The following is a 27,200-nucleotide window of genomic DNA, read 5'->3' as shown; positions in this document are numbered from 1 at the left end:
ATAGAGGCTGCTGTGGTAGTCCAGGCCAGGTCTTGGACAATAGCAGTGGGAGAGACCATTAGAAGTGTGTTCTCTGTCTACATTGAAGGTGGAGTCAACATGATTTACAGATTGGGTTGGAGGTAAAATGTAAGACTAAGTGTGAAGGCTCAAGGATGACTCCTAAGTTTTGGCGTCTGCCCCTGGTAGAGCGGAGTAACAGTTTGTGGAAATGGGGTGGAGAAATCAAGAATCTGTTTTAGAATGCATGGAGTTTAAGGTACCTTTTGGGGCATCCAACTGGATATATTGAGTAGACAGTTGGATAGAGAAATCTGGAGTTCAGGGGAGTGACCTGGGTGGGAGAAAGGACTTTGAGGATCTTCAGCGTATAGGTAGTAGTTAGAGTGGTGGCACTGGGTGAGAGAAGAAGCATGGGTGGAGATGAGACCCAAACATGGAGGCCTAGAGCACTGCGGAAAGGATAGGTTGAGAAGTTGATAAGAAACTAGGAAGAACCTGGGAAGTAGGAGAAAGGGTGTCGTGCAGAGAAGCGAGGGGTGTGCAGCTGTGTCACATGCTGTGTTAGGTCAGGTGAGATGAGGAGAGAGGAGACCCTTGTAGGTCACCTTGATGAGAGCCATTTTTGTGGAATATTAGTGTAAGAGCAAGTTCAAGAGTGAATGGGAGGAAAGGAAGTAAAGACAGCAAATATTGTCACTCTTTCAAGGTTTCTGCTCTAAAGAGGAGCAGAGAAAGCAGGCAAGAGCTAGTGGGAGATGTTGTGTTAAGAGAAGCTCAATAAATATTTGAAAAATCGAGAGAGGTGGGGTAGAGGGAGATGTAGTTGGGAAGAACTGTGGTCAGGCAGGAGGCAAACTCTCAAAAGTAGGTTGGTAGGTCGTTTTGGATAGCTATTTAAATTATTCCTTGAGGCAGACTTGTTTTAGATGATGGAGTATTGCTGCAAGGGTGTTGTGTATAGCGGGTGACTTGAAGCCAGCATAGGGATTGCCGTGGCTAGAGTTCCGTCACTTCTGAAGCTCATGATGTTCTGGTGGCAAATGTCTGTGCCAACGCAGCACACACTCAATTGTGCTGTGGAAAATTTGGATCCTCAGAGGCTTCCCTGTCTTTACCTCCCTGAAGTCGACTCTGCCCACTCCAAAGGTCTCACAAGATCTTTTCTGGGTAAGGGAGACTTTCCCTGTCCAGTGGCAGTTGTGTGTAATTTCTCACAGTGCTAGAGCTCATGCTGAGTGACTTCTGTCATTTGTTATTTCTGCCTTACCTTTGTTCTCCCCTCCTTCCCTGTCCCCTTTCTGTGGTTTATTTGCTATGGATCTAGGACTTCAGAGGTTCACAACCATGAGTGAATTTTGTATACTTAAACATTACTATTCTTGTGCAAGTAAAGTGAGCTGTTTAATATTTATGACATAAGTTGAACACAGACTAAAGTTACTGCAAGAAAACCTCATAGTTAGCTATCTGTGAAGTGAGATGATATATTATTGGAATGTTCTGAAAATTTTCTTTCTATGGGAAAAGTGAATTCTGTTTGAAGGTTTTGTTTAGATTTGTGATTTTCGGATATCTTATATAATTTTGGCCTTTCTGTCATAGGTTTCAAATCAATTTTATTTTATTTTGTGTGTGTATGTGTCAGAGAAACTTTCTTAATACTTCCCTCTGAAATCATGTTTACCTCCCTGCCCCATCTTACAAACACTTCATTCCTCATTTCTTTTTGACATGTAGAGATAGTTATCACTGGAGTAGGACCAAAAGCAGAGACCCCCAGGTGAGTCTGAGAGTTAGAAGAGACTTTATAGATCAGCCCATCCAACCTGGATGAGGAAATGGAGGCAACTTGAGTTGATTGTCTTCCTATGTAATTGTTACGGTAAAAAATCAAACCTTATATGAAATCCTCTGAGTTATACTGTTCTTCCTTTCAATAGCTTCTCTAAAAAGAGCTTCCGGCACATAGAGAAATGTACCCACATGAGAGTCTGGCATTCTAGGTGTGGTGTTGGCGCAGTCCTAGGCAGCCCTGCAAGCCCTCCGCAGCCTTAGGGCTATCTGGGTGGCGGCTGCAATGAGTGCCACCCGTCTCCCTCCATCCCCCATCTGTATTCATTTGGTCCTTCCTAGTTGGAGGTAAATCTATTCGACATGTTGTTTCCTGTTTGCCAGCTGTCCCTGGGGATGGCGGAGGTACAAAAACCTGTGAGATTGTTCCCCAGATAATTTCTGCATGGGGAACGTGTGGCCCTCCAGATCCCCAAGTGTGGCCCCTCAACTGAATCCAGACGTCACAGAACAAATCCCTTATTGAAAGGATTTGTTCTCTAAAATTTGGATTCAGTCAAAAGGCTGCACTCAAGGATCGAGAAGGCCACATGTGGCCACAAGGCTGCAGGTTTTGGAACTACAGAGCTTATTTGAATCATTTTGAATAGTGTTAAACCACCATGAAAAAACCCTTCACTCCTTCTTTTTTTGCTGACAATTCATATGTCAATATCGCACCCCATATTAATGTGAATAATTAAATTCTTATTCATCCCCCTAAATTGTATTTTACATGAGAATATCAGAGCATAAGTATTTGTATTTTAGGCAGAAATTTGAAGATATTCTGTCAGAAGTCATCTGAAGGTCATCTATTTTCAAAGTAGTGATGAATTTTTGATATAAATTTGAAATAGAAACAAATTACTCAAATACAAATCCTTATGTAATAGTTTCTCTGTAGCATTTTGAAAGTGTTTAAGTATTTTCAAATAGACACAAGTATCTAAGAAGTCTCACCAAGGCTGCTGAATGGATGTGGATGCTGAGGCCACGCTAAATCACAGCCGTTTAAACTGAAACAGCTTAGTTCAGAGGGCGTTTTATAACCATATTTAAAAATCTGTTCCTCTTTTACTCCCTCAAACTGAATTCAGGGATATAATGGATCCCATTATAGGTAAAAGGTCTGTGACTCAGCCATCGAGCTGCTGAAACTCTTGGCTGTTTTAATTGCCACTATTAAAGCTTTAGTACTTTTATCTCATAAAAATAGATATCATTGATGTAAAAATGTGTGCCTATTGAAGATACATGTGTACCTCTGCCCTTACAGTTAGCTAATCAACCATTCGAGTTTGAAGTTAGTTAGGGTTTATGCAGATGGGAACATGACAAAGACTACAAATTGCTCAGATACAGTCTGAGCAAATTTAAGCAAATGTTTTGGAAAAACATTTCCAAAACATTTCCAACTTTTTCTTAAATTCCATCTAGTAATCAGGGCAATATCAAGCTAGAATATCTCCCTAAAAGACACTTATTTTCTTTTGGATTGCATTTTAACCACATTTAATTGATGGAACGATGGTGGATTTTCACCAAGCTCTTTCTTGAATCCAAGAGAATAGTGTTTCTCTGATTCTAGTACCGTGACTTCCTTGATGCAAGGGAAATGTACAAATCATTTTTCTGCACATCTGTTTAAATTAAGTATGGTAATTGGAGGTGTTACTCTGCCTGTCTTCTGGTGTATAGTTGTAGACAAAAATAAAGCCCTGCAAAAGAGAAAATAACAAAGTGTGAAGGAAACTCCAGGAACACAGTGAGAGCTAAATGTTAAAATGTAAAAAGCTAGTTTGTTCTGGGCTTTTCCTTCCAGTGTGCTAGTGTGTCACAGTCATTCATTATTCATATTGCAGTGCCCCAACAAGGTAAAGCATCTCTAGGAGAGATCTAAAATGAGTACATCTCAAAAAGTTTAACTGCTTAACCACTATATACGCACACATTAATTCCTGTTGTGAAAATAGATTAGCAGATAATTGGCGGGAAAGTTTATTAAGTTTTCTATTCTGCAGTTGTAATTGTGAGATTGTATTCAGATAAGAGAAAAAAAATCAGATTATAAAAGAGACTTAAATCTGAACAGTTCTAAAACTAAAACCTACCCACACAAAACATTTGTGAGCTAATATACATAACCAGCCTTCTATTCTTGCCCAGCTGTGTAGATTCAATTATAATAATTTTCTCTGTTGCATAACATTGCTGTTTGTTTATTATTGCGTTATTAGTCAGTGAATGAACCTCCCTCTTTTTGACCCCTCAGCAGTGTTTATAAAACACTTAATTGCTTTCGTATCTTCTGTCTCATGTGTAGTTCCAGCTGGAAGGAGTCATGGGGACACAATCCCCTTCAAGTGTTAAACTGACTGTTTTTAATGTGCAATAAACTTTCTTTTAAAATAAGTATCAGGTCGGACAGTGATGCTAGCACAAAATTAAAAAAAAATAAATAAATAAAATAAGTATCAGGAATCTCAATATTGCTTATAGCACAGTTTTCTTAGATCTTTTTACTTGAAAATGAAGAGGTTTTTCTTTAAAAATCTCCCTGTGACAATTTGAGTCATAGTTAACTAATGTCTTGTACTCTATTATAGCTTTTTTAAGTGCCACCTTGTCATACGCACATGCTTAATTTCACCTGAGCTCTTCCTGTCTGAGCGGGTCATACCTCTTTCCAGGGGTTACCTTGTACCCAGCTCTCTTTGCCAGTATATCTTCCTCTTCTTTGCAGAAACTTCAGCAGGATTGCATGAGCTGCAATGATTAGGTAGTAGGCATAATGATTGAGAATGTGGAGTTTGCAGAGAGGTTGCCTGGTTTGAATCTTGGCTCTTCTTATGACCAGCTTTTTGTGACTTGGGGCAAGTCTCTTAACCTCTTTGAGTGCCTTGGTTTCCCCGTTTGTGAAATGGGGATGATTTCATAAGGTTGTTATGAACCTGGAACAGGGCTTGGCACAGAAATGCTCAGTGATATCATCAGCAGCAACGTCTTTACAAAGTGTAAGGAAGTCCTGTGCGCTGTTTGTCTTTATGTGGAAGGATAAATATCTTGAGAGGAAAGAGGAATCCTAGGTGGAAAAAGCAGAAAAAATTTCAGACGAGAGTTGCAGAGGATTTTAAGGTACATACTAGCTATTTATTGCTGTGTGACATATTGCAGGTTGACTATCTCTTATACGAAATGAGTGGGATGAGAAGTGCTTTGGATTTCAGATTTTTTTTGAGATTTTTAGAATATTTGCATTATACACACTGGTTGAGTATCCAGATTTTCAAATTAGGGATACTCAGCCTGTACCACAAACTCAGTGGCTTCAAACAATACCCATTTCCTCTCACAGTTTTACAAAGGTCTGGGCGTGGTGTTACTGGGCTCTCTGTTTGCATCCTCATGAGGCTGCAAGTCAGGTGTCAGTCTTGACTGGAAGGAATCCACTTCAGGTCCATTCGCATTTTCGAAAGAATTCATTTCCTCAACCGTATGACCATGGCCACCCTCAGCTCCTGAAGTTCCTTGCTGTGGCGGATTCTCCACTGTGCTGGCTGGCTTCCTCAAAGCCAGCAACGGAGACAGACTCTCCTACCCTCAAGAAGTGCCCCCACCCTCTCAGAAAGGTTTCCTGGCTTAAGTCAGGCCCACCTGGGATAATAACCCCTTTACCTCCAAACCAGTTGATTTGGAAACCTTGATCACATGTGTGAAACCCTTTCGCCTTTGCCATATTCTTTTGGCTTGAATTGCATGGGTCCTTCACGCTCAGGAGGTAGAGATGGTGGGGCTGTCTTAGAATTCTGCCCCCCACAAGATGTGAATGTGTTTTTATAGGACTGAAGTAGTCTATCAGTAAGCATTTATTGCAAATTAAATTTGCCAGGCTCTTAGTCTCTGAATCCTGGAGAACTTGTGAAGAGTGTGTAAATTAACTTTATCACTGAGCTCCTTATAAATTGATTTTTTTTTCTCTTCAAAGATTCTTCTATTCCCAATTCTGCACAAACCACTGGGATTATTCATGTTAAAAACACACCTTTGTCAGTCTTTGAAGTTTGGCTTTTTAAATTCTTGTGAATAGCATAGTAAGTTACTTTTAATATTGATATTTTAAAAGCAGTAGAAACTTAACTGCAAACTTGGTAAAAATTGCTTTTCCAGAGCCAAACTCTATGTTTCAGCTTTCCAGCTTAAAGAGATCAAACTTGCTGTTGAATACTAGTGATAGCAAAATACAGTGTTAAGTGTACAGTAAAAATCGTTGAATTGAATTAAACTTTTTTAGTAGGTAAGTTTGGTCTTTGTCTTTAGTGTCTTTGAATAGGCTCTGTCTATGCAAAACATTTTGATCAGCCTGGAAACACTGTTGTCTATGTTTTGCCAAGTTTGATCCTTGGTAAGTTAGGTAGCTTTAGGTGTGGGTGTCTTCTGCCAAATTCAAATTTCCAGACACCTTTGAGAACAAGATGGACTTTAGGGCTAACTTGAAATAAACAAGACAAGTGCCTGTGAAATGGGAGTTAGTTCTATAAATTCTCATTCAGTTATAGTTATTGAGGTAAGTTCACTAAGGGGGGAAGGGCAGTATATGCATGGCGGTGAAAAAAGAAGAGATAAGGGAGAGATATTAATAGTAAAATCTACTCTGTTGGCCAGGCGCTGTGGCTCACGCCTGTAATCCTAGCTCTTGGGAGGCCGAGGCGGGCGGATTGCTCAAGGTCAGGAGTTCAAAACCAGCCTGAGCAAGAGCGAGACCCCGTCTCTACTATAAATAGAAAGAAATTAATTGGCCAACTGATATATATATAAAAAAAAATTAGCCGGGCATGGTGGCGCATGCCTGTAGTCCCAGCTACCCGGGAGGCTGAGGCAGAAGGATCACTCGAGCCCAGGAGTTTGAGGTTGCTGTGAGCTAGGCTGACGCCACGGCACTCACTCTAGCCTGGGCAACAAAGCGAGACTCTGTCTCAAAAAAAAAAAAAAAAAATCTACTCTGTTAAGTCCACTAAACATGCTGTTTTTTGAAATTTTTACTTCTAGAAAACAATGTCCAATAAAAGATAACAGTGATGATTTTGCGTTCCCCAAGGAGTGTAGAAATTCAGAAGAGAGGAGGGTAAAAGTATGACTCCTTAGACTCCTCTAATGAGTTCATACTTTGGTTTGCTTAGGGTTAGTGGGAGGCACTGTGTTGTCTATGTTGCAGACCCTACTTTTCGTGGGGCCTTGCTGTTGTAGGAGAATGGGAGGACTGGTCTGCTGCCTGCAGGGGGAGACCCCTCTGTTGTGGCCCAAGAAGACCTAAGAAATTATTCCCTAATACTGTGACAAGCTTTGAATTGTGTTGCATTTGTGTTTGTTTTTATTTCTTCCCTGTGCAAAAAGTAGTGATCATTTCTATCGGCCTCTCTACATTTCCCTTATTTCTGTCAAAAGTATTTCAGGGGTGGGAGATGTTTAAGATGAGGCACATAGTCTAAATACTGCCATATACTTTTTGTAAAGCTAGCACATGTAAAAATATCATTCGGGTCTCATATAAACAAGCTAATTTTTGCAAGCATTTATGAAGCAATGGAGACACATCAAATCATGCTCAATTTAGTATCAATTCAACTCTGTGCTCTAGGGATGTGTGTGTAGACAAACAGGCTGTTTCAACTATATGGTCCCTAAATGCAAGCCTGGGACTTTATCTGGTGCTTTTGCTAAGAAGTAGCAACTGATCTGTTACAAAGCTAGAGAAAAGAACTGGCTAAGTAAGAGTCCTTGATATATAGTAGATTGAATAAAAAATCACATACGCAGTTCTTTATAGGTGGTTTTGGAAGAGTTTTCAAGGCAGGCCAAGTGCAAGGAGTGGGCTTATCTTTTTCTGGTTCTTAAAGACTTGGTTCAGTCCCCGGGACAAAGCAGGTCTCAGTGTTGATTGAATTGAATATACTTCTGTCAAGCAGGGTGATTTTGAGAATCATGCTGGATAATGTTTGTGAGCTGCAAGACACAAATAAGAATGTCACTTCTTATCAAATTATTTATCTTTGAAAAGTTGGTGCTTCTCTGCAGCAGGGGTCCTCAAACTTTTTAAACAGGGGCCAGTTCACTGTCCTTCAGGCCATTGGTGGGCCGGACTATAGTTTTAAAAAAACTATAAACAAATTCCTGTGCACACTGCACATATCTTATTTTGAAGTAAAAAAACAAACGGACAAAAACACCCGTATGTGGCCTGTGGGCCATAGTTTGAGGACGCCTGCTCTACAGCTTTATTTTGGAACTAAAGTTCTCCTCTGACCCTTTGAAGGCAAAAATTCCAAATTTGTATTAATTAAAAGCCATCTTAACCTGCAGGTTAGGGTTAGGGCCTTAGAACTTAAGGCCTTTATGATTTTGGAGAAAGACAGCAAGCTGCTCCCTGGGCTTGTGCTGTGGCCACAGCCAGGGTTGGAGAACTCCACGGCCACCCTGGCTAGCCGTGGGCCGGCAGCGTGGGGTGCCTGAGCACATGCCAAAGCTTCTCAGGAGAGGCTTGGTAAATTGCATGGGTTTTGTAGCTGTAGTTCCTGGGTTAGGAAACTGAAAAAAGTTCCAGTTTGACACCATATAGCTGTATACCTTTAGGTAAGTTAATTTTAAAGCTTCAGTTCCATCATTTATAAAGCAGCAATGATATCCACCCACCTCACCAACCTCATAGTTTATTATAGGAACTGAAAAGGTATGTTTAATGCTCAGCAGAGCACATGACACATGTAACTGCACATTAAATGGGTAAGAAAACAGCATGCGGCACAGTGTCCTGGGAAGGCTTCAGGACTTCCCTTTGTCCTGGTATCGTCTCTCCCCCCCAGACCCCATCTCACTGCGGTGAGGAGGGCCAGACCAGAGGCGGCCTTGCTGGCCAGCAGCATGGCTATGGGCCAACACAGCTTCCCCATGCCCACTGGGACCTCCAGGCGTGCAGGGCAGCACCCAGCCCAGGTGGACAGCCTGGTCAGAGTAGAGAACAGAGACAGGACAGGGAGTCAGCTAGACGGGCAGCAATGGGTAGGGCATAGCAGGAAGGAACCATGGACAGATGCCCTGTTCTCTCCCTCTGGGAGGGAGCCTTGTTCCAGTTAGAATTTCTCAGGCATTTAGAAAAGGGTTTAGCATTGGAGTTCCACTGCTATGTTTTATTTCAGTCAAACTGACTATAGAGACACCACAGGGTAGTGTTTTACACATTAAAAATACTATTTGATGGTTCCTGTGGCATAGCTCCACTCCTGAGTATGGAGAAGATCTGTAGAATTCTGTATTTCATGTGAAACTATTCAAGATTAAATTTAACATGACCATTTGGTTCATTATTTTGGACTTTACTAATTCAAAATGTGTTTATAATTTAGATGCCATAAAAGCAGCTCATGTTAATTTATAGCTGTTTTAAGATTTTGTTTGTATGGTGACTCTCTTCCAAGGACAGCTTAAAAACACAAGCAGAAAACCAAAGATTCAAAAATGCCTTCAGATGATTTTTTAAACTAGATAATTAAGCAGTAATTTTTTTAAAATTTCCCTTCTAAAATTTAATGATTTTGAGGTACATGCTAAGATAAAGTATATCATTGTGGTATTTCAAAATTAATTTTATTAAACTTTGTAATTGTTTTAACTGTGTATAACAGAAATTGTATAAGTTATCCTTATATAGTTGTACTGTTAATAATATTCCTATATTATTCCTACCAGTGACTTAAATTGAGCATAAAACAAATAGCCACTTCATTGAGCTGTTTTGGTGCATTTTATATAAATTATATTTGTTCATAGAGTTATATGCTGTCTTATAAAATATTTGACAACCACTGCTTTGAGAAAGACAGTTACACATACGCACTTATTTCTGTCCCAGAGAAGGTGGTGAATTTGCTCTGCTATAGCTATATCAGTGTAATCAAAAGTATATTTTGAAGACCATTTTTATTGAGGATATTCTTGGAAAGAAGGGGTGCCATAGTTAAATACCTTTAGGACACAATCTGTACTATCTCTAATTTCCCCTTACCTCCAGTGTTTTTAAGGGCTTGGAAAGAAAACTGTTGAACTTTGGTTAGATCAGAATCTCTAAACTTATGTAACCTGAGTTCTCCTTTTCATGTAACACTTTTATATATCCTTAATTTGTTCTATACTTTTTGCCTCCTCAATTAATTCATATGACCAAGCCTGGTATTGTTCCTTTTTTGTGTGTGTTCATAAATGTATTCATTCAATAAATAATTTTTACTGGAAATTGATAAGAATGACCTGAATAAAACTAACTGGCATATAAAAGGCTTGAACTTGGGCCATGACTCCATTAATATTGCATTTAGCCAAGCAGAAAATATTCCAATTCTTGATTCTCTTAAAAATATTTTTGTGCTTATTCTTTTATATTAAAGAATCGAAGTTAAAAATTACTTCCGTTGATCGCTCAGGCTAGTATCTGCTCATCTTGCTCTGCTACCTCACAAAGCAGGTTTCAAAAGCTTGCTTGTAATATATTTTTATTCCTCCAGTTACGCAGTTTTAGGCATGATTTGTTCTCAGGCCAGTTCGATTGAGGAGTGGACCCCTGGCCAGCACTAGCCTCCCCCTCTGTCCTAGCCTGGGCCAGCTGCTTTCAGGAAGCCTCCTTGGTCTCAGCCTGGGTTAGGTGCTCTGCCCACTTTCCCAGCAGGTACTATGGCTGCCCTGTTTACTGTTGGAGCTTCAAATATTTGTTGAATAAATAAATGAATTGGGCATCTTCTTTTTATCATTGCCATTGTTACAATCTCAGTGGGACTAAATGCTCTTTTGAATCATTGCACACTCTTTTGGCTAGAGATCGAGCTTCAGTTTGCATACCAGAATTCCTTTTTTAAAAGAGTGTGGAGGGATCAAGAACTCAAGAATACTAAAAAAAAATAGAAGTTAAAAATGTCAGTAATAGGCCGGGCTTGGTGGCTCACGCCTGTAATCCTAGCACTCTGGGAGGCCGAGGCGGGCGGATTGCTCAAGGTCAGGAGTTCAAAACCAACCTGAGCGAGACCCCGTCTCTACCATAAAAATAGAAAGAAATTAATTGGCCAACTAATATATATATATATATAAAAATCAGCCGGGCATGGTGGCTTGTGCCTGTAGTCCCAGCTACTCGGGAGGCTGAGGCAGGAGGATCACTTGAGCCCAGGAGTTTGAGGTTGCTGTGAGCTAGGCTGACGCCACGGCACTCACTCTAGCCTAGGCAAGAAAGCGAGACTCTGTCTCAAAAAAAAAAAAAAAGTCAGTAATAGAAATGTGTCAAGAGAGCCATTTAAAAAATACTAAATAGTATGTTTCAATCTTAAATGACTATGTGATATTTGTATTTTTGTAAACCATTTAAACCATAGTTTAGCATGTTTAAAGCTTGTATTTATTATTACTTGGATCTTAATTGACCTGCCTCTTCACCAGAATCTTATTTTCTCTGAAAGTGCAGTTGCCCCTCCTGTCTGCCTCCCCGTAGCTTAATTTGTGGGGGAGCCTTGTGTCTCCAGAGCCACAATGTTGTTCTGATCTGGTTGGTAGCATCTTTTTTTTTTTTAAAGCATTATTTTGATTTCAGAGTTGTTTGCATGTAAATAAATACATATATATATGCACACACATGTTTGCCTTTAAAATAAAATGTTTATAGATGTGCTGTATTAAAAATGTTAGTTTGCAGAGATTATACATGTTGAAAACATTGCACACTGTTAATATTACATTGTTTGCTCATGTTACTTGACGTTGCTGACAGGTTGAGGCTTCAGAATATAATTGAGGCAAAACATGATGAAATAAGATAGATTTTTGAGTCTGAAAATGCTGATGAATCTTAGAAGAAAAGCACACTTGAAATAAAGTTTCTTCTTAAGAACTTTTTCATTTTCTTCTGATGTTGCTCCTGAGCATTTTGGGTCAGATTTGCTTGAAAGTAGAGGAGGAATGCCCTTACTGTCCTCACCCCAGGCCTCCTTTGGTGAAATTTGCATCCTGTTCATTCTGCTGTTTCATATAAGATAACTTACTCGTATGTTTTTGCTAATTTGTATGTTGTGAACAATGGAGTTAAAGATAAAAATAATTATCTTCAGCTTATGGTAATTTTTTTTGACAAAACACACACCTTGGGTCATTTTTATTTATAGTTTAAATATCAGTCATGCTGTTTGAGTTCCAAAAGTTCATGGCACAGTACCTAGGTATTCCATAATATTCCAAAAGGCATATGGAGTTATGATAGAAAAACATACCAAGCAGAAAGTCCTATAGCATGTATTTAAAGTTACCTTTGGTATCTAACATATTCTCCACGTTTGCTGTAAAATGAAAGGTTTTACGAATGCCCTATATATGGTAATATCAGATGTTAATGGCATTGATTACCTGTCAGGCAGTGGGGATTGATGGGAAAATGTCTGCTGTAAAATTAAATAGCATTAGAGAAGACTGTACCATGCATCTGGTGGGGGGCGGTGGGCATAGATGGGCCTGGGAGACTTTGTCAGGGTATTACTGGGAGCTCCAGGTTTTTTCCCCATATGATTAAGGCATGCCATCTGTTCTTTGTTAAATGTTTACAAAAACAGCTTTTCTCCAAAAGATTTAAGGAGATGTGGGTCTGGTAAACACTATAATATTTCTGAGCACCTTTTTCACCCTATTTCAAATAGTACCAAAACATAATTCTGCTGCATATCAAATAGGATTAATACTTTTTTGGTATTTAATCTTTGCTTTTTTTCCTTCTTATGAAAGATTAAATTTTTTACTGAGTTACTAATTTATGGCTTCACTTATTACTAAAAGGAGCGTCTAAAATGATTTGTATGCTAAAGCGTGTAGATAAATTTTCCATCTTTTTGTGTGGTGCTATATTCTTTTTCTAATTCATAAATGTGTACCAGGGAATCTCTCATTAGAAGCTGGTGTTCTGTTACTGGAGTTAATGCCATGCAGATTAAAGATAGGTAAACATGCCTGGTATTAATTCACCATTCTAAGTTTTTTTTTTTTTTTTTTTTTTGAGACAGACTCTCGCTTTGATGCCCTGGCTAGAGTGAGTGCCATGGCGTCAGCTTAGCTCACAGCAACCTCAAACTCCTAGGCTCAAGCGATCCTGCTGCCTCAGCCTCCCGATTACAGGGATTACAGGCATGTGCCACCATGCCCGGCTAATTTTTTTTTCTATATATATATTAGTTGGCCAATTAATTTCTTTATATTTATAGTAGAGACAGGGTCTTGCTCTTGCTCAGGCTGGTTTCGAACTCCTGACCTCAAGCAATCCGCCTGCCTCGGCCTCCCAGAGTGCTAGGATTACAGGCGTGAGCCACCGGCCTCACCATTCTAAGTTTTAATCATTATTTGGATTTTCTTCTTTCCTTCTCTTTCTTGGAAGAACTTTTTCTTCCATTTCCTAAAAAATAGCTTGTTTCAAATAAGTTTGATCTCTATGTCCCTTGCAAAAAAGATATGGCTTTTCTTTTTAATTATATTAGGAAATAATATGTACCAGTTATCTCAATTTATACCACTTAAATATAATAAAATAGTTAAATCAGGTCCCAAGAATACTTAGGTAATGATAATTTGAACGATACCTCTGTTGATGATGTTTAAGAATGTTTGTGAGGAAAAATACAGGAATGGGGGTAACTTTTTCAGTGTTTGGTTAGCTTTGTTATCCCTGTATGGAAATCTGCTCATTTAGATTTGTATTTGTGAGCTCTTTCTCAAATTTTGATCTTGCTTCTCTCTCTTCCTATATATCCTTACCTTCTTTCAGATTCATTCCCCTTTAGCTATGATCAAGAAAGATCAAGAGGTATTTTAAGATTTTTTTTAATACCATGGGATTTTGGAATAAACTTTGGAAATCATCAAACCCAAATCCTTCATTTCTCAGAAGAAGAAACTGAACCCCAGATGGGTAAAGTGATTTTTTTTCCAGAGCATACAGCTAATAGTAGGACCCGGAATAGAATTTTAATCTCCTAACTCAGAGTTCTGGGCTCTTTCTCTTGTACTAGTACAGGTGGAGAACTGAATATAGGTTTCTTTAGTAACCATGGTAGGTTTTAGTGAGAACAGTATAACCACTTTCTTCTCAGTGATTTTTTTTTTTTAATGTTCTTTGGGTCACTGAACACTTTGGAAATGGAATGAAACCTGTGGAGCCTTCTCCAGAAAGATGCTACGCATAAGATTTCAAGAAGAGATGGACAGAGTCAGGAGAGCATTGGATTTAGGAAACCTAGATTCAGATTTCACCTCTGTCCCTTACTGTGTGGACTTGGATGGCCGTATCACCTCTTTGAACTCTTACTTCCTTTCTGGGCAAGATTGGGGTAAATCATCGGTTTTTCTTTGGAGATTCAGATGAACTAACATACAAAAGCACCTAGCTCAGTGCATGGCATCACACAGATGCTCAATACATATGTATTAGTTTTGTTGGAATCTGTTTTATAGTACTTATATTTTAAATGTTTGCATCTAACCTTTCTCTTTTGTTTATGGTAAAGCTTTGGCATATACATTCATCTTGAGTCTCCACAGATGTAAACCTGGGGCTCTCTTGCCTGCCTGATCCTATCTTGTAGGTCTTGTGGTGAGGTGTAAGGGCTCTGGAGCTATCTGTCAGCTTCATTGTCAGTCTCAGTTCTGTCACTTACCATCTGTTCCTCCTTAGGCAAGTTACTTCATCTTAGAGTATCAGTGTCCTCAACTTTTAAAATTAGAAGAGTCACCTAACGTTAGGGCTGGTGTGGGGATTGAATGGTCCGCTGGATGTAAGGCACGTGCCTGACACATAGTACAATTGTTTATATCACAGTTACTATTGTGTGCCAGAAGAAGCATATGAAAAAGGCAAAAAAAAAAAAATGAGTGACATTTGTAGATTTAACATTTGCAAGTATTTTGTTGAATATAAGGTTCATTAGATGTCATAATTTATGGTACAGATGATAATCTACCCAGTGCTGCTCTTGTTTGGACTGTTAGCTTCAGGGCAGTAATGTACAGGAGTCCCTTACTCTGATCTCAGCTGACCACTCAGCGTCCCATCCCAATTGTTGGTATTTTCTACTGTATTTAAGACAGTTTCTGAGTATATCTTATATGAATGTCAAGAATCTCCCGCAGTGCACATTGCATTAATGATTTGGGTTCTCTCTCCTTCAGTGAAATTTTGAAATATGGAGCTTTGGGAAGTTAAGAAAAACATTGTCCACGTTGAATATCAGTATAAAACATTTAACCAATTCAAAATCATTGTTTGAATGTGTACTTTTAATTTGATGGAAATGTCCTGTACTGTGTAAGGTTTATGTATTATGTTTACACTTTTATTTCAAACTTTCACAGCATCACATCTTGCAATATTCAGCACACTTGTTCTTTTTTAAAAATGACTAAATTATATACGTTTAATTTGAGTTCCCATTTCTACATGGGAAAAGAACACCTAGATTGATTCATTGTGGTTTAGCTTTTGCTGCTGCTTTACCATCTACCGTTTTTCATGTAGGCTGTTTAAAAAATGGACAGTGTCTTCAGCTGAATGAGAATTTTTTTATTCTTGAATTGACTTTTTACTGTATTACATGCTATTTTTTTCTTATTTAAAAGCTTTTCTCTTGAACATTTTTTTGATAAGAGAAAAATGATAGATTCTACAACTGTATTTTGCTACCTTGAATATAGAATAAGTTTAGAAACATGGGCCACTAACTTTCAGTTCCTTTCTTCATTGCAAAGAATGATAAACTAATTTCAATTCCTATTTGTGTCTCTTAGCATTCTCCATCGGAGCCCTTTCTAGAGAAACCAGTGCCGGATATGACTCAGGTTAGTGGACCGAATGCTCAGCTAGTGAAGAGTGATGATTACCTGCCGTCAATAGAACAGCAGCCACAGCAGAAGAAGAAGAAAAAGAAAAACAACCACATTGTTGCAGAGGATCCCAGTAAAAGTTTTGGTAAAGATGACTTCCCTGGTGGGGTTGATAACCAAGAACTAAATAGGAACTCACTGGATGGGTCCCAAGAAGAGAAAAAGAAAAAGAAAAGGTCAAAGGCAAAAAAAGATCCGAAGGAACCGAAAGAACCCAAGGAGAAAAAAGAGCCCAAGGAACCCAAGACCCCAAAAGCCCCTAAGATTCCCAAAGAGCCAAAGGAAAAGAAAGCAAAAACTGCCACGCCAAAACCCAAATCCAGCAAAAAGTCAAGGTAGGCTGTGGGTAGAAGCAACAACCACAAGACATTGATAGTACAGAAATGAGCACCAAACAGTTACAGCTTGTGAGATGGGGGGAGTGAGGGAGACATGTTGGTTTTTGTCATCATTACTGAGCTGCTTTTCCTAATATCAAACTAAAAAGTTAAGGTTTTTAAGCATTTTGAAATTTAGGACTTAATTATTTATGAACTGTTGATTTAGAGACTTTATTGGATAAAAATTATTCATTACTTAAGGAGCAGTTTCTTACAGTTTTGTGAAAATTTGTGATTTAACAAATGGAGTCAAGTTAACAGCATAATTATTTGTAAGCCTAGACCAGCAACTTCATTTTCAGTGATGATGCAAAACCAAGCAGGAGGGATTATAGGAGAAAGAAAGGTCAGGGTGTTGTTCACTTAAGCATTTCAGCCCTGTTTCCCAGAAGTCAAAACAGGAGAATTAATTCTCTCCACTTGGCGGAGTAAGCCTTCCAGGGGCAGGGTTGCAATCCTAGTAGGCAACATGGGAGAAATCAAATGGCACTTATCCATTAGCTATGCATTCAAGAATAGCATGGATTTAAAGTTGTAGGGAAGAGCCTCCTTTACTCCATATTTGCCCCACAATTCTCTGACCCCCCAGGAGGCATATTTATTCGGTAAGAAAAGCTGAGAGGAGAAGACATTGAAGACTAATTTTTTTCATTTGTACTGAACATTTCTTACAACTGTTCTGAACCAGTTCCAAACATCTGAATCTATTTTTCAGAATATGGCTCATGTTAGAAAATATAGTTTCCAGATGGAAGTATGGCCAGTCTTAGTTAATCTGAACCTGTTTGCAAACTCTGTTAGAAAACATGCTCCACCCTGACTCTCACATGCTCATGTAAATACACACCTGTGTGTGTGTGTGCGCGCACATACACACACACTTGATTCTGCAATTGCTATGAAATTTTTGAGATCACTGGTCTATAAACCTTTCACTTGTAGATGACCTGTGCATGCAGGCGCAGGTACACAAAGAGAGGAGATTAGTTTTATGGCTGGAAAGATGTTGCCTCCAAGCGAAAGAACAAACTTGGATTGTCAACTTCCTGCTAAAAATATCTAAACAACCCCAGATACATTATTATGTGATATTTTGAAAGTTTGAATCATAATCATTTAAAAAATTTTACTTTCTATACCTTTTATGGTGTCAAAATAACTGAATTGTGTTCATTAACTCAATCCTACAGATAATATTTGCATTTACTTATGAGCTTTCTTTGATGCCTCAGTATGTGGTGTCTTAATTGAAAATCATTTTTTTTTCTTTTCATGAACATTCTTTTAAACTCAACCCATTATAAAATCTGTTTTCATTTATTTAAGGAATATTTTATTAAGTGCTTATTATTTGCAGGTACTGTTTTAAATGTTAAGGGGAAAATGATGAGGAAGGAAGACATGAGTGCAATTTCAGCCTGACTTTATGAGGTGGTTTTTAAAAAATAAATTGCCAAAATTTAAATACCATGCTTTTGGTAGGAGAAAGTATGTGCTAATTTTTCCCAGGGAGAAAGAAGTCAGAATAAAATCTAAAATAATGTATTCTTTTTTTCTGTAACTCAAATTGTAGGAGTCTGTTCTAAAGAAGTTTTCTGGAGTTCAGAAAATATATCACCAGTGTTAATTTTAAAATCAAGATGTATCTGGCTTCAGTTTTCATCTTAATGTTTGAATTTATCACCTAATGATAAAAGTTGATTAAAAAAAAATAATACTATATATATCTTGGATATTGTCATGGATTTCCAAGTGTATTCTTTCAAGTTCTGAGTCCACATCTGGTGGGCCTATCTTTAAAAACTTAGTTTAGCATATGTTTACCTCCTATACAGTACTTTCAGGCGGATATTAAAATGTATTAAACAATGAAACTTGCTAAAATTTCCCTAACAACTGTAAATAGATGTTTGAAACTTGGGGCATCAAACCTAATCAGTACTCAGCACACCATGCCTCCTTAGAACAGATACAGTCCCTGTGTCTGTCCGCCACAGAAGCATTCAGTGCAGGCCTTTATAGACATGCCATCAGCTGTCCATCCTGGACTGTGAATCAGAGGCTGTGCAGAGTGTTAGGCATTGCTGAATCTGAGTATTGACTTTGCACTAGAGTCATATGCTTTGGGTAGGAAGAAAAGGGTGTATTTTCTCCCCAAGAGCAAGTCTAGTACTTTTTTCCCCCCCTGTTGCTTTTGACTAATTGTCTCAGTCAATGCCTGCTATAGGCAATAGTTGTTTTTATCCCAAATGGTGTGAAAATAATTGAATGGAACACTTCTGTTGAGTCTAGAGATGTACAGGTTAAAAAGGAGCTGATGTAAGGTGTCCCAGAAACTTAGGCCATGCTGGTGGAGGTGGGGGCAGCCAAGATTTGGTGGCATGTCTATTGGCCGTGGTCACCTGATGACTTACAGAGCCACTAGCTGATTTACAATGAAGTGTAGTAAGGACATTCCCCAGAGACTTTCCTGTTGTGGATGGTCAGATGAGGACGGCTGTCCAAGCATGTGGTAATTGAATTGAAATTTTAAGTAAATTAACAAACCAAACCATAATTTTGTTGAACCACATTGTTTCTATTGGTCAGATGAATTGGGTATGCCAAGTTGTGGTCTCCTTGTTCCACTAAGTGTACAAAGGAAATAGCGTCCTTGAAGCGAACATAACTAGAATGCATACAACTACATGTAAATTCTGAATAGCATCGCAGAATAATTATGTAAATTGAATATGCAGTGATGAAGGTAATAGGGGGTTTGGGTTATGTTAGTACTGGGTTTGAATTGCCATAGCAGTTTGCTTTTAAGCACTGAAATACAACAGTGGCAATTTTGTTTTGCAAAATGTTATGTGATACCAGTTATTTTCATCCTTGAATAAGTTAACTTGATGAATTTGTTTATACAGAAAATAATTTTCCTATGGAGGGCTGAAATGGGATAAACAGAAGTGGAATGAAAAATTTAGTGTAGGACCTCTCACATCTTTCCTCTGCAGCCTTGTGTGCCTTGTCATTGCTGTGGCTCTACAGACAAGTGTCCTGTCCTTTGAGCAGGCGGTAAAGAAAGTGACCTGCTGGTGGCCTGCCTCTCTCTGCCTTGTGTCGCTGGCAGGGAGAGAGCTTGGTCTGCGTCATTCACACGCACTCAGTAATAGAGGACACGAGAAGTGTGACTGTTGTGGGGCTGATTTTCCTCGTGTGCCTTTCGGCGACCTCCTCACTACCTGGCATCCCACCTCGGTCTGTAAAGTGGCAGAAGCTCGAATTTGTGGTCATTCCCAGAGCACTGGCCTTTTTGACAAACAAAATACAATTACGTCTGTCTTTTCTGTATAGGAGAACCTAAAAGAATCTGCCCAGAAGCTGTTACAGAGAAGGGTAGTGAAACAGAAAAAGATGTTCGGCATCTCAGAAAAAGAATACGTAAAATCATGATGAGAAAAACAGGCCACATTCCTTTTCTCTAGTAGGACCGTATCTTTTTTCCTTTTCCCCTTATGTTAATATATGTTTTGCTGTCCGTTTTTCTAGTGCTCTCCCCAAGTGTCCTTATAGCTTTCAAATATTGACTGTTAATATTGGAAATAACAGCTAAGACATTTGTGGGCTGGAGAGGATGCAGTTTTGCATATGGAGAGATTCACAGAGCTGAAATATGAGGATTTGCATTCTTCTTTTCAATGCGTTTTCTGTTGTGCCTGCATGGGCCTTGTGAAATGAGAGAGAATTTGGAGGAAGTGCTTCCTTTGAATGACTCTTGAAGGATTTAGTGGTCCATTTAGCTATATAAAGATTCTTTGAATATACAGAAAGAAGGGAACTTGGCCAAAGATTGTGACTTGACTACTAAAGCTTAAATGAAGCAACGTAGACTTGTTACTAACACAGTTTCTAGGAACATGTTTTGTTCCTTGCTCTGTTCTACCCCCACCCCGGTTTTAAATTTAGTAGAAAACTAAAATGTTATTTTTCAATTAAGAGTAAAGATACCATTTTATTTTAAATTGGAAAATAAACATACCATTCTTATTTTTTAAAAAATATACAATGTACCAAAAAAATGTAAGAGTACTTTTTACAAATCACACTATCATTAGCATTAATAGTAAGTAGTTAATATTTATTTAGCAGTGTTCTTCTAAGGAAATTAGCTTTTTCAAATATTGTTTTCTCAATTAGGGAGTGTTTACCTGAGAAATGTTTTCATCCAGCCAGCTAGCCCAGTGGTGGTATATTTTGATAAACTAATACATGTTTTATGGTGTGCTCTTGCAATATGTAAAATTTTTTTTTTTTTTTTTTTTTTTTGAGACAGAGTTTCGCTTTGTTGTCCAGGCTAGAGTGAGTGCCGTGGCGTCAGCCTAGCTCACAGCAACCTCAAACTCCTGGGCTCGAGCGATCCTCCTGCCTCAGCCTCCCAAGTAGCTGGGACTACAGGCATGTGCCACCATGCCCGGCTAATTTTTTATATATATATCAGTTGGCCAATTAATTTCTTTCTATTTATAGTAGAGACGGGGTCTCACTCTTGCTCAGGCTGGTTTTGAACTCCTGACCTTGAGCAATCCGCCCGCCTCGGCCTCCCAAGAGCTAGGATTACAGGCGTGAGCCACAGCGCCCGGCCTGTAAAATTTTTCAATAGAGATTAGACACAAAAGCAAACCAGTAAGCCAGTTTTGCTAATAAGTACAACCCCCTAGATAGTCAGATATCTTCCCATCAGGTACATAGGTAATAAAATCACATGCTATGATTTAGTCTTGACCTAAGACATTGGACATTTAGAAAGAATGTTTTGGACCCTGTGCCTGTGGAAGAGGGTATAGATTTCTTCAATTTGTGATGGTAAAATGGATTGTTGAGCCCTTCCAGTGTTGGCAAGGAAAGTGTCCCTGAATGTTTTGCAGCCCTGCCCACCTGTCTGTCCTGCCCAGTCTATGGTTCATTAAATCCAAGCTTCAGGTCAGGGATGGGAACAAGTACCCCTTTTCCTTCTGTCTCAAAGGTTATCATCTCTTCAACAAAGAGGCCATAGGATCTTTTTAATCCTAAATCCTTTCCTTTAGGATAACCACCTCAGGGCCTCCCATTGCCAGCAAGGGGCCCCATTGTGGTCCTTCCTCTATCTGATTCATCTTAGATCAGCTGAATAAGCAGGGCAAGAGAGTCCGTCAGACACTTTTTAGTATAGACACTGATATCTTTGACATGTGCTTCAGTTTATTATCCATTGGGGGTAGAGAATGCCTGACAACATTGACCCTTGAAAGCAAGTTTGCTAACTAATGCTCTGTGCTAGATGCAGGACGGACCACACGGGGCCTGCTGGAAATTTGTTTCTGCCCATCCAGTGAGCTGCAGTGGACTTCAAAGCAATGGCCTGCTGCCACTTTGGTTTATGTGGGAGAGGGTGATGTAGATCTCTCTTTCAACTCTCACTGCACCCATCAAATGAAGGGTGAGAGGTGAGGAGACCATGAGCAGCAGTGGGATGTAAAGGGAGATTTTTCTCAGGACACATTCCTTTGAAGTCTTTCTCAAGTGGAATTTTAGGGTGGAGCACATGTTGCCATATAGTAGATGCGATTGTGATGTTAGGATTGGAAGATAAAGAAGAGAAAGAATCATAGGGTTTGTTTTGCTTTTAATTAAAATAAGTCTATATGTGTGAAAATACTTTTAAAAAATATGAAACTCTTTATAAATACAAAGTTTGTCACTTGATATGTAAAGATCTTTTGCCTTCTGCCTGGACAAAGGCCCTCCTTGAGTCATTGGATGCTTGTGCAAAGCCAGTGTACAGAGCATCAGTCACCTGCAATGCCACCCCTCCCTTCAGAAGACTTATACAGAAGTCTCTGTGGCTTAGCTTTAAAATGTTAATTAGGGAAATAAAGTGTGAATTAAGGAAAAAGACACCATTCTTTTTTTTTTTTTTTTTTTGCTATTAGGAAGACAATACCCTTAAACTTCCAGTAGAATACTGATTTTATTTGTAGCCCTAACTTCTGTAGAAACAACAGAGTTTCACAGGAGTTTAGCTTCTCCTGATGATATTTTCTCCTTTGTGGTTTTACCATTTGGTCCACCTAATTCTCATCCCACCTATAGCACCTGATTGAAATGTGGGTGGGCAGCATGGCTTATTTGTTGAATTAGCCACCCTTGCTGATCAGAGAAGATAATAATCTAAGGAGTGGGGTTCTGACTGCCAAGCTTGCCCTCACTTTCCCTTCCTAGGTCACGGGATTGCTATGCATAAATGAGAGCGGCATCTTAAAAAAATGAGGCACAACTAGTCAAATGTGTGCCCTACAGTTTGGCACTTGGAAAGATAGATTATGGTCAAAGGCCATTGGAAGGCATACTTTTTTGCAGTGGTTATGTTATGTCTACTTTGTTTAATTTTTTTATGTTGCCTTACAATGTGAGGTGGTACCATATAGTCAAGAGTACTAATGTCTGTTAGCTAACTGGACTTCTTTTCCTTATTGTTTCTGGCATATCTTAATTCAGTCCACAAAACTCACTAACTTGCAGATAGATTTTCAATGTTAATTCTTGACTGCATAAGAAAAGTCATTTTTTTCTTTAGGGTATAATCAGTATTAAAAATGGATTAACACTGCAGCTATCCTAAAGACAGGCTGTCCTACAAGTAACTGAAGATGCTCACTAGGAAATATGTCAGCGTTTTGAAAAATACTTTAACAGGCCAGGCCAGTGCTGGGCTCCTAAGATGATCTTCGTGATGAGTGTCACTCTGGGGCCAGTCCCAGCACTCAAATGTGGGCTTGTGAGCTTAGCAGGTTCTGGCTTCAGTCCTTCGACTGCCACTTCTTGGGTAACGCATTGACCTCGTTGACCCTCAGCTTCCTCACGAATGGAAAGTTTGATCACAAAATGCAAAGGCAAGGTATGTTGAATCTGAAATACACATTTTAAATGAAAGCATATTAGGCTCTGAATCTTTTCTAATTTTCTTTGCTATGTCTTTCCTAACAATTTAGCACAATTAGTCTACTAAGGGAATACTTTATTCTCTGATAGCTTCTTTTTTTTTTTTTTTTGAGACAGAGTCTCACTTTGTTGCCCAGGCTAGAGTGAGTGCCGTGGCGTCAGCCTAGCTCACAGCAACCTCAAACTCCTGGGCTCAAGCGATCCTCCTGCCTCAGCCTCTGGAGTAGCTGGGACTACAGGCATGCGCCACCATGCCCGGCTAATTTTTGTATATATTTTTAGTTGGCCAATTAATTTCTTTCCATTTATAGTAGAGACGGGGTCTTGCTCTTGCTCAGGCTGGTTTCGAACTCCTGACCTCGAGCAATCTGCCCGCCTCTGCCTCCCAGAGAGCTAGGATTACAGGCCTGAGCCACCGCGCCCGGCCTTATGATAGCTTCTTAAGGTAACAATTTAAATTGAATTGGTGTTTATCTTGTGGGTGTTTCACCCAGCGACTCTCAAAAGAGCATAAAAAGTCTATTAATAATTTTTCACCAAAATCATAACATTTATCATTCGTAAGTAAAACAGAATTCCTTTCTCTCTCTTTGCCCTCTCACAACTCTTCCCTTTCTCAACCAGAAGAGTTGGGTAAGGAATCTGTGGGTGGAGTTTAGGAGTTGGGGGTGGCCAGGCACCTGCTTGGAGTGGGGCATGTGGGCACCAGGCCAGGCTACTCGGGACACGGAGGATGTCCGAGGCTGCGAGGTACAGGATCACAGCCGTCGGGAGTCCACTGAACTCCTGGGGGCTGCACTTCAGGGGCGCTGATTGCCTTGGTGTTAAGCTGTTGAATTTCGGGTTTATCATCTGCCATTTAGAGTTTGATTTTTCTCTTTCCTCGTTAGTTTATTGTGTCGTCTGCATTTTATTGCTTTACCTGTTAAATTTTAGTCTTAGGACTTTGTTTAAAATTTTTACTTTGTGGTGTTAATTTTACTTTATGGTGTACCACATTGTATGCTGCTTTAATTTAATTTGCCTTTTTAGTTTTTAATTTTCTTTTTCATTGTTTAAAAAACTTCCCAACCAAGGCCGGGCGCGGTGGCTCACGCCTGTAATCCTAGCTCTCTGGGAGGCCGAGGCGGGCGGATTGCTCGAGGTCGGGAGTTCAAAACCAGCCTGAGCAAGAGCGAGACCCCGTCTCTACTGTAAATAGAAAGAAACTAATTGGCCAACTAATATATATAGAAAAAATTAGCCGGGCATGGTGGTGCATGCCTGTAGTCCCAGCTACACGGGAGGCTGAGGCAGGAGGATCACTTGAGCCCAGGAGTCTGAGGTTGCTGTGAGCTAGGCTGACGCCACGGCACTCACTCTAGCCTAGGCAACAAAGTGAGACTCTGTCTCAAAAAAAAAAAAAAAAAACTTCCCAACCAGCCTGAGCAAGAGTGAGACCCCATCTCTACTAAAAAAAAAAACAGAAAGAAATTAGCTGAACAACTAAAAATATATAGGAAAAAAATGAGCCAGGCATGGTGGCGCATGCCTGTAGTCCCAGCTACTCCAGAGGCTGAGGCAGAAGGATCGCTTGAGCCCAGGAGTTTGAGGTTGCTGTGAGCTAGGCTGACTCCATGGCACTCTAGGCCGGGCAATAGAGTGAGACTTTGTCTCCAAAAAAAACCACAAAACTCCAAACTTACCAAATAGTAGGCAGGGCTTAAAAGAAATCCTGTGCCCTTGAGTTGAGAGGCTGTATGCTCTTTCTCTACCACCACTGAGCCCTTGGCCCTAACAATCGACTGTTTTGTTATGGCAGGTCTCTTTAGAGGTACGTTATGCCACACACGTCCTGTGTCATGTTCCCTGTGCAACGAACACCTCTACTACTTATTACCCACTAGGTTCACGTCTTTATTTAAAAAGCCTTTTCAGCATATAATGTGTAAGAGTATGTTTCAGTACCTTTTGCCCTTCTCCTAAAAGATTATCTTGTAACTTTTTGGAGAAGCTCGAGTCCCTGAAAATGAACCTGATTAATCTTCAATGACCTAAGCCTCAAGGTTGATTTTCCCCAATATGATGAGAATCTTCACTGACTTAACCCATCTGAAGGGCTTGTTTGATTGAGAACTCCGTCCCCATCGTCCAGACATTTTTATTGACTGACCGTATCCTGCCCATCACCTTTGGTTCCACAGTATGGTTCCTTTTCAGGTTTTTTTCTGTTGAGGACTTAGATCCTTAGGATGACGCTAATCAGTGTTGAACTGCATTCTATTTTGTAATAAATCAGGGCCACTACCTGGGATTCTAGTATGTTCTGGTCCTTTGCATAGAAAGCCTTGTTTAGAAAGACTGTACTCTTAACAAAATGAATTAGTTATCTGTGCTGTATTTTAGCTCACATGAATCCATCCAACCCCATTTCAGGTAACAGCACTGAGCCCATTCTTATGGACTCTTAGAGTCGTAAGCTGAATATGAATTCTTCCATAAGTGTAGATTCCCTAGAATGTTCCTCCATGTGAAGATATTACTCTATGATTACAAAGTTTGTGCTCTCTTAATGCTTATTTCTAAGGGTTCTCATTAAGATGTTAAATGCTCTGATGACATCAGCAGTAATCACAAAACTTTAGAGATTAGTCACTTAGCAGTGGACCCTGAGGACATCCAGCTGCCCATCAGTGTAACTCTACTCCCATAGGGTTGTAAGGCTGATGGGAGAACAGGGACCCTTCACGCCTCCAGCAGCATCCCCAGAAAATATTCTCCTTCCAAGATAACAAGGGCTGTCTAGCTTGAGGAGTAGATGGCCTTGTGTCTCAGTCTCTAGCTACGTGAGCAGATGGTTCTGTGTTTCAGTCTCTGGCCCGATGAGGGGATGGCTCTTCGTCTCTAGCTTCATGGGGGATGGCTCTGCATTTTGGTTATATCATTAATCATGGAAGATAAGGATCAGGAAATGAAAGAGCTTTGTGAATAGAGAGGTGAGGTATGTAAATGATATTCCTTTCTCTTGGTTTTGAAAAATTGCTAAGTTTTGCTCCGTTTTGGTGATACTTTAGCCCATTTTACTGAACTAAATAGGTGTTTCATCATAAAGATAGATGCTATGTTAGATTTTCTTAAATGAGTTAACATTTAGAGTCGTGCCTGGCACATAGAGTTAGTTATATATGTGTTGCTGTTATTGCTATTACTTGGACTATTTAATTAACTAGATCAGCTAACATTTATAAGTAATTGAGTAGATAGTTGAGTAGATTCTAGGAATCCAAAGATAAATATGACACAGTTCCTACTCTCCTTGAGTTTACAAGATAGTTGGAGAAAGACACAGACACACACACTGCTTTGATTTTAATACATTGCAGTAATGTTATCATCAAATGTTGTGTATTTTATATATCTTTTGTATGGGGTGCATCCTGTGACATGTAGGTAGAGTGAGGAGGTCATACCCAAATACAGACTCTTATGGTGGTCAGGAAATGCTTCCTGAAATGAGTGATGTCCAAGGTGAGTCGTGCAGATGAGTAGGTTGGGGTGAAAGTTGAGGTAGGAGAGATTGATATGTCTTTTGGGAATAGTTTTGTATGCCTGGAGCATAAGGGGTAAAGGGCCTGCGGTGTGGGAAGAGTATAAAAAGCTAATGTTGCCAGTTGCAAAAATTGCACAGGGCCTGGTACACCAATACTGAGAATCTTAAATGTTATATATAGGGGATTGGACTTCAAGCAAAAGAATGATTGAGTCAGATTTCCATTTCAACTGATCACTCTGGTAACATGTGGAAATCAGTTTGCAGGTATTGTTTAGGAGGCATTACCGTGATGCTGAGCTGGGAAATGCAGGAGGCAGAGCAGGTTCAGGAGAGGAATGAGGACAGACATGATTCCTTCAGGTCTGGTGCCATTCAGGGCTAGAATTTGAAAATGTTCCCTGTACATGGCCCGGTTATTCTTGTGATCCCACTCATAGGTTGCTGTGTGGCAGCCTGCCTTGGCCAAGCCCCAGGAGTAGCCATCACTGCAACTGCTAGAGAGGTGCGTTGAGGTTCTCTGTTGGCAACAAGGAGCTTAGTGGCCT

At 39.6% G+C, this 27,200-nt stretch overlaps 1 protein-coding gene across 3 annotated transcripts in view; it reads left to right on the top strand.

Annotated features, from left to right (window-relative positions):
- The window catches only part of CHD7 (chromodomain helicase DNA binding protein 7), a 197,678-nt gene that overhangs the window by 91,087 nt on the left and 79,391 nt on the right, over positions 1-27,200 (top strand). For all 3 annotated transcript variants that reach the window (XM_012738651.3, XM_012738650.3, XM_076005290.1), the window contains exon 3: positions 15,685-16,115. In XM_012738651.3, the coding sequence (XP_012594105.2) occupies positions 15,685-16,115 (431 nt within the window). The remainder of the gene's footprint in view (positions 1-15,684; positions 16,116-27,200) is intronic.

The sequence above is a fragment of the Microcebus murinus genome, chromosome 7, assembly GCF_040939455.1.
Source record: "Microcebus murinus isolate Inina chromosome 7, M.murinus_Inina_mat1.0, whole genome shotgun sequence".
NCBI lineage: Eukaryota > Metazoa > Chordata > Mammalia > Primates > Cheirogaleidae > Microcebus > Microcebus murinus.
The sequence above is the reverse complement of the archived record's forward strand: the minus strand, read 5'-3'. Positions and strand labels throughout refer to the sequence as shown.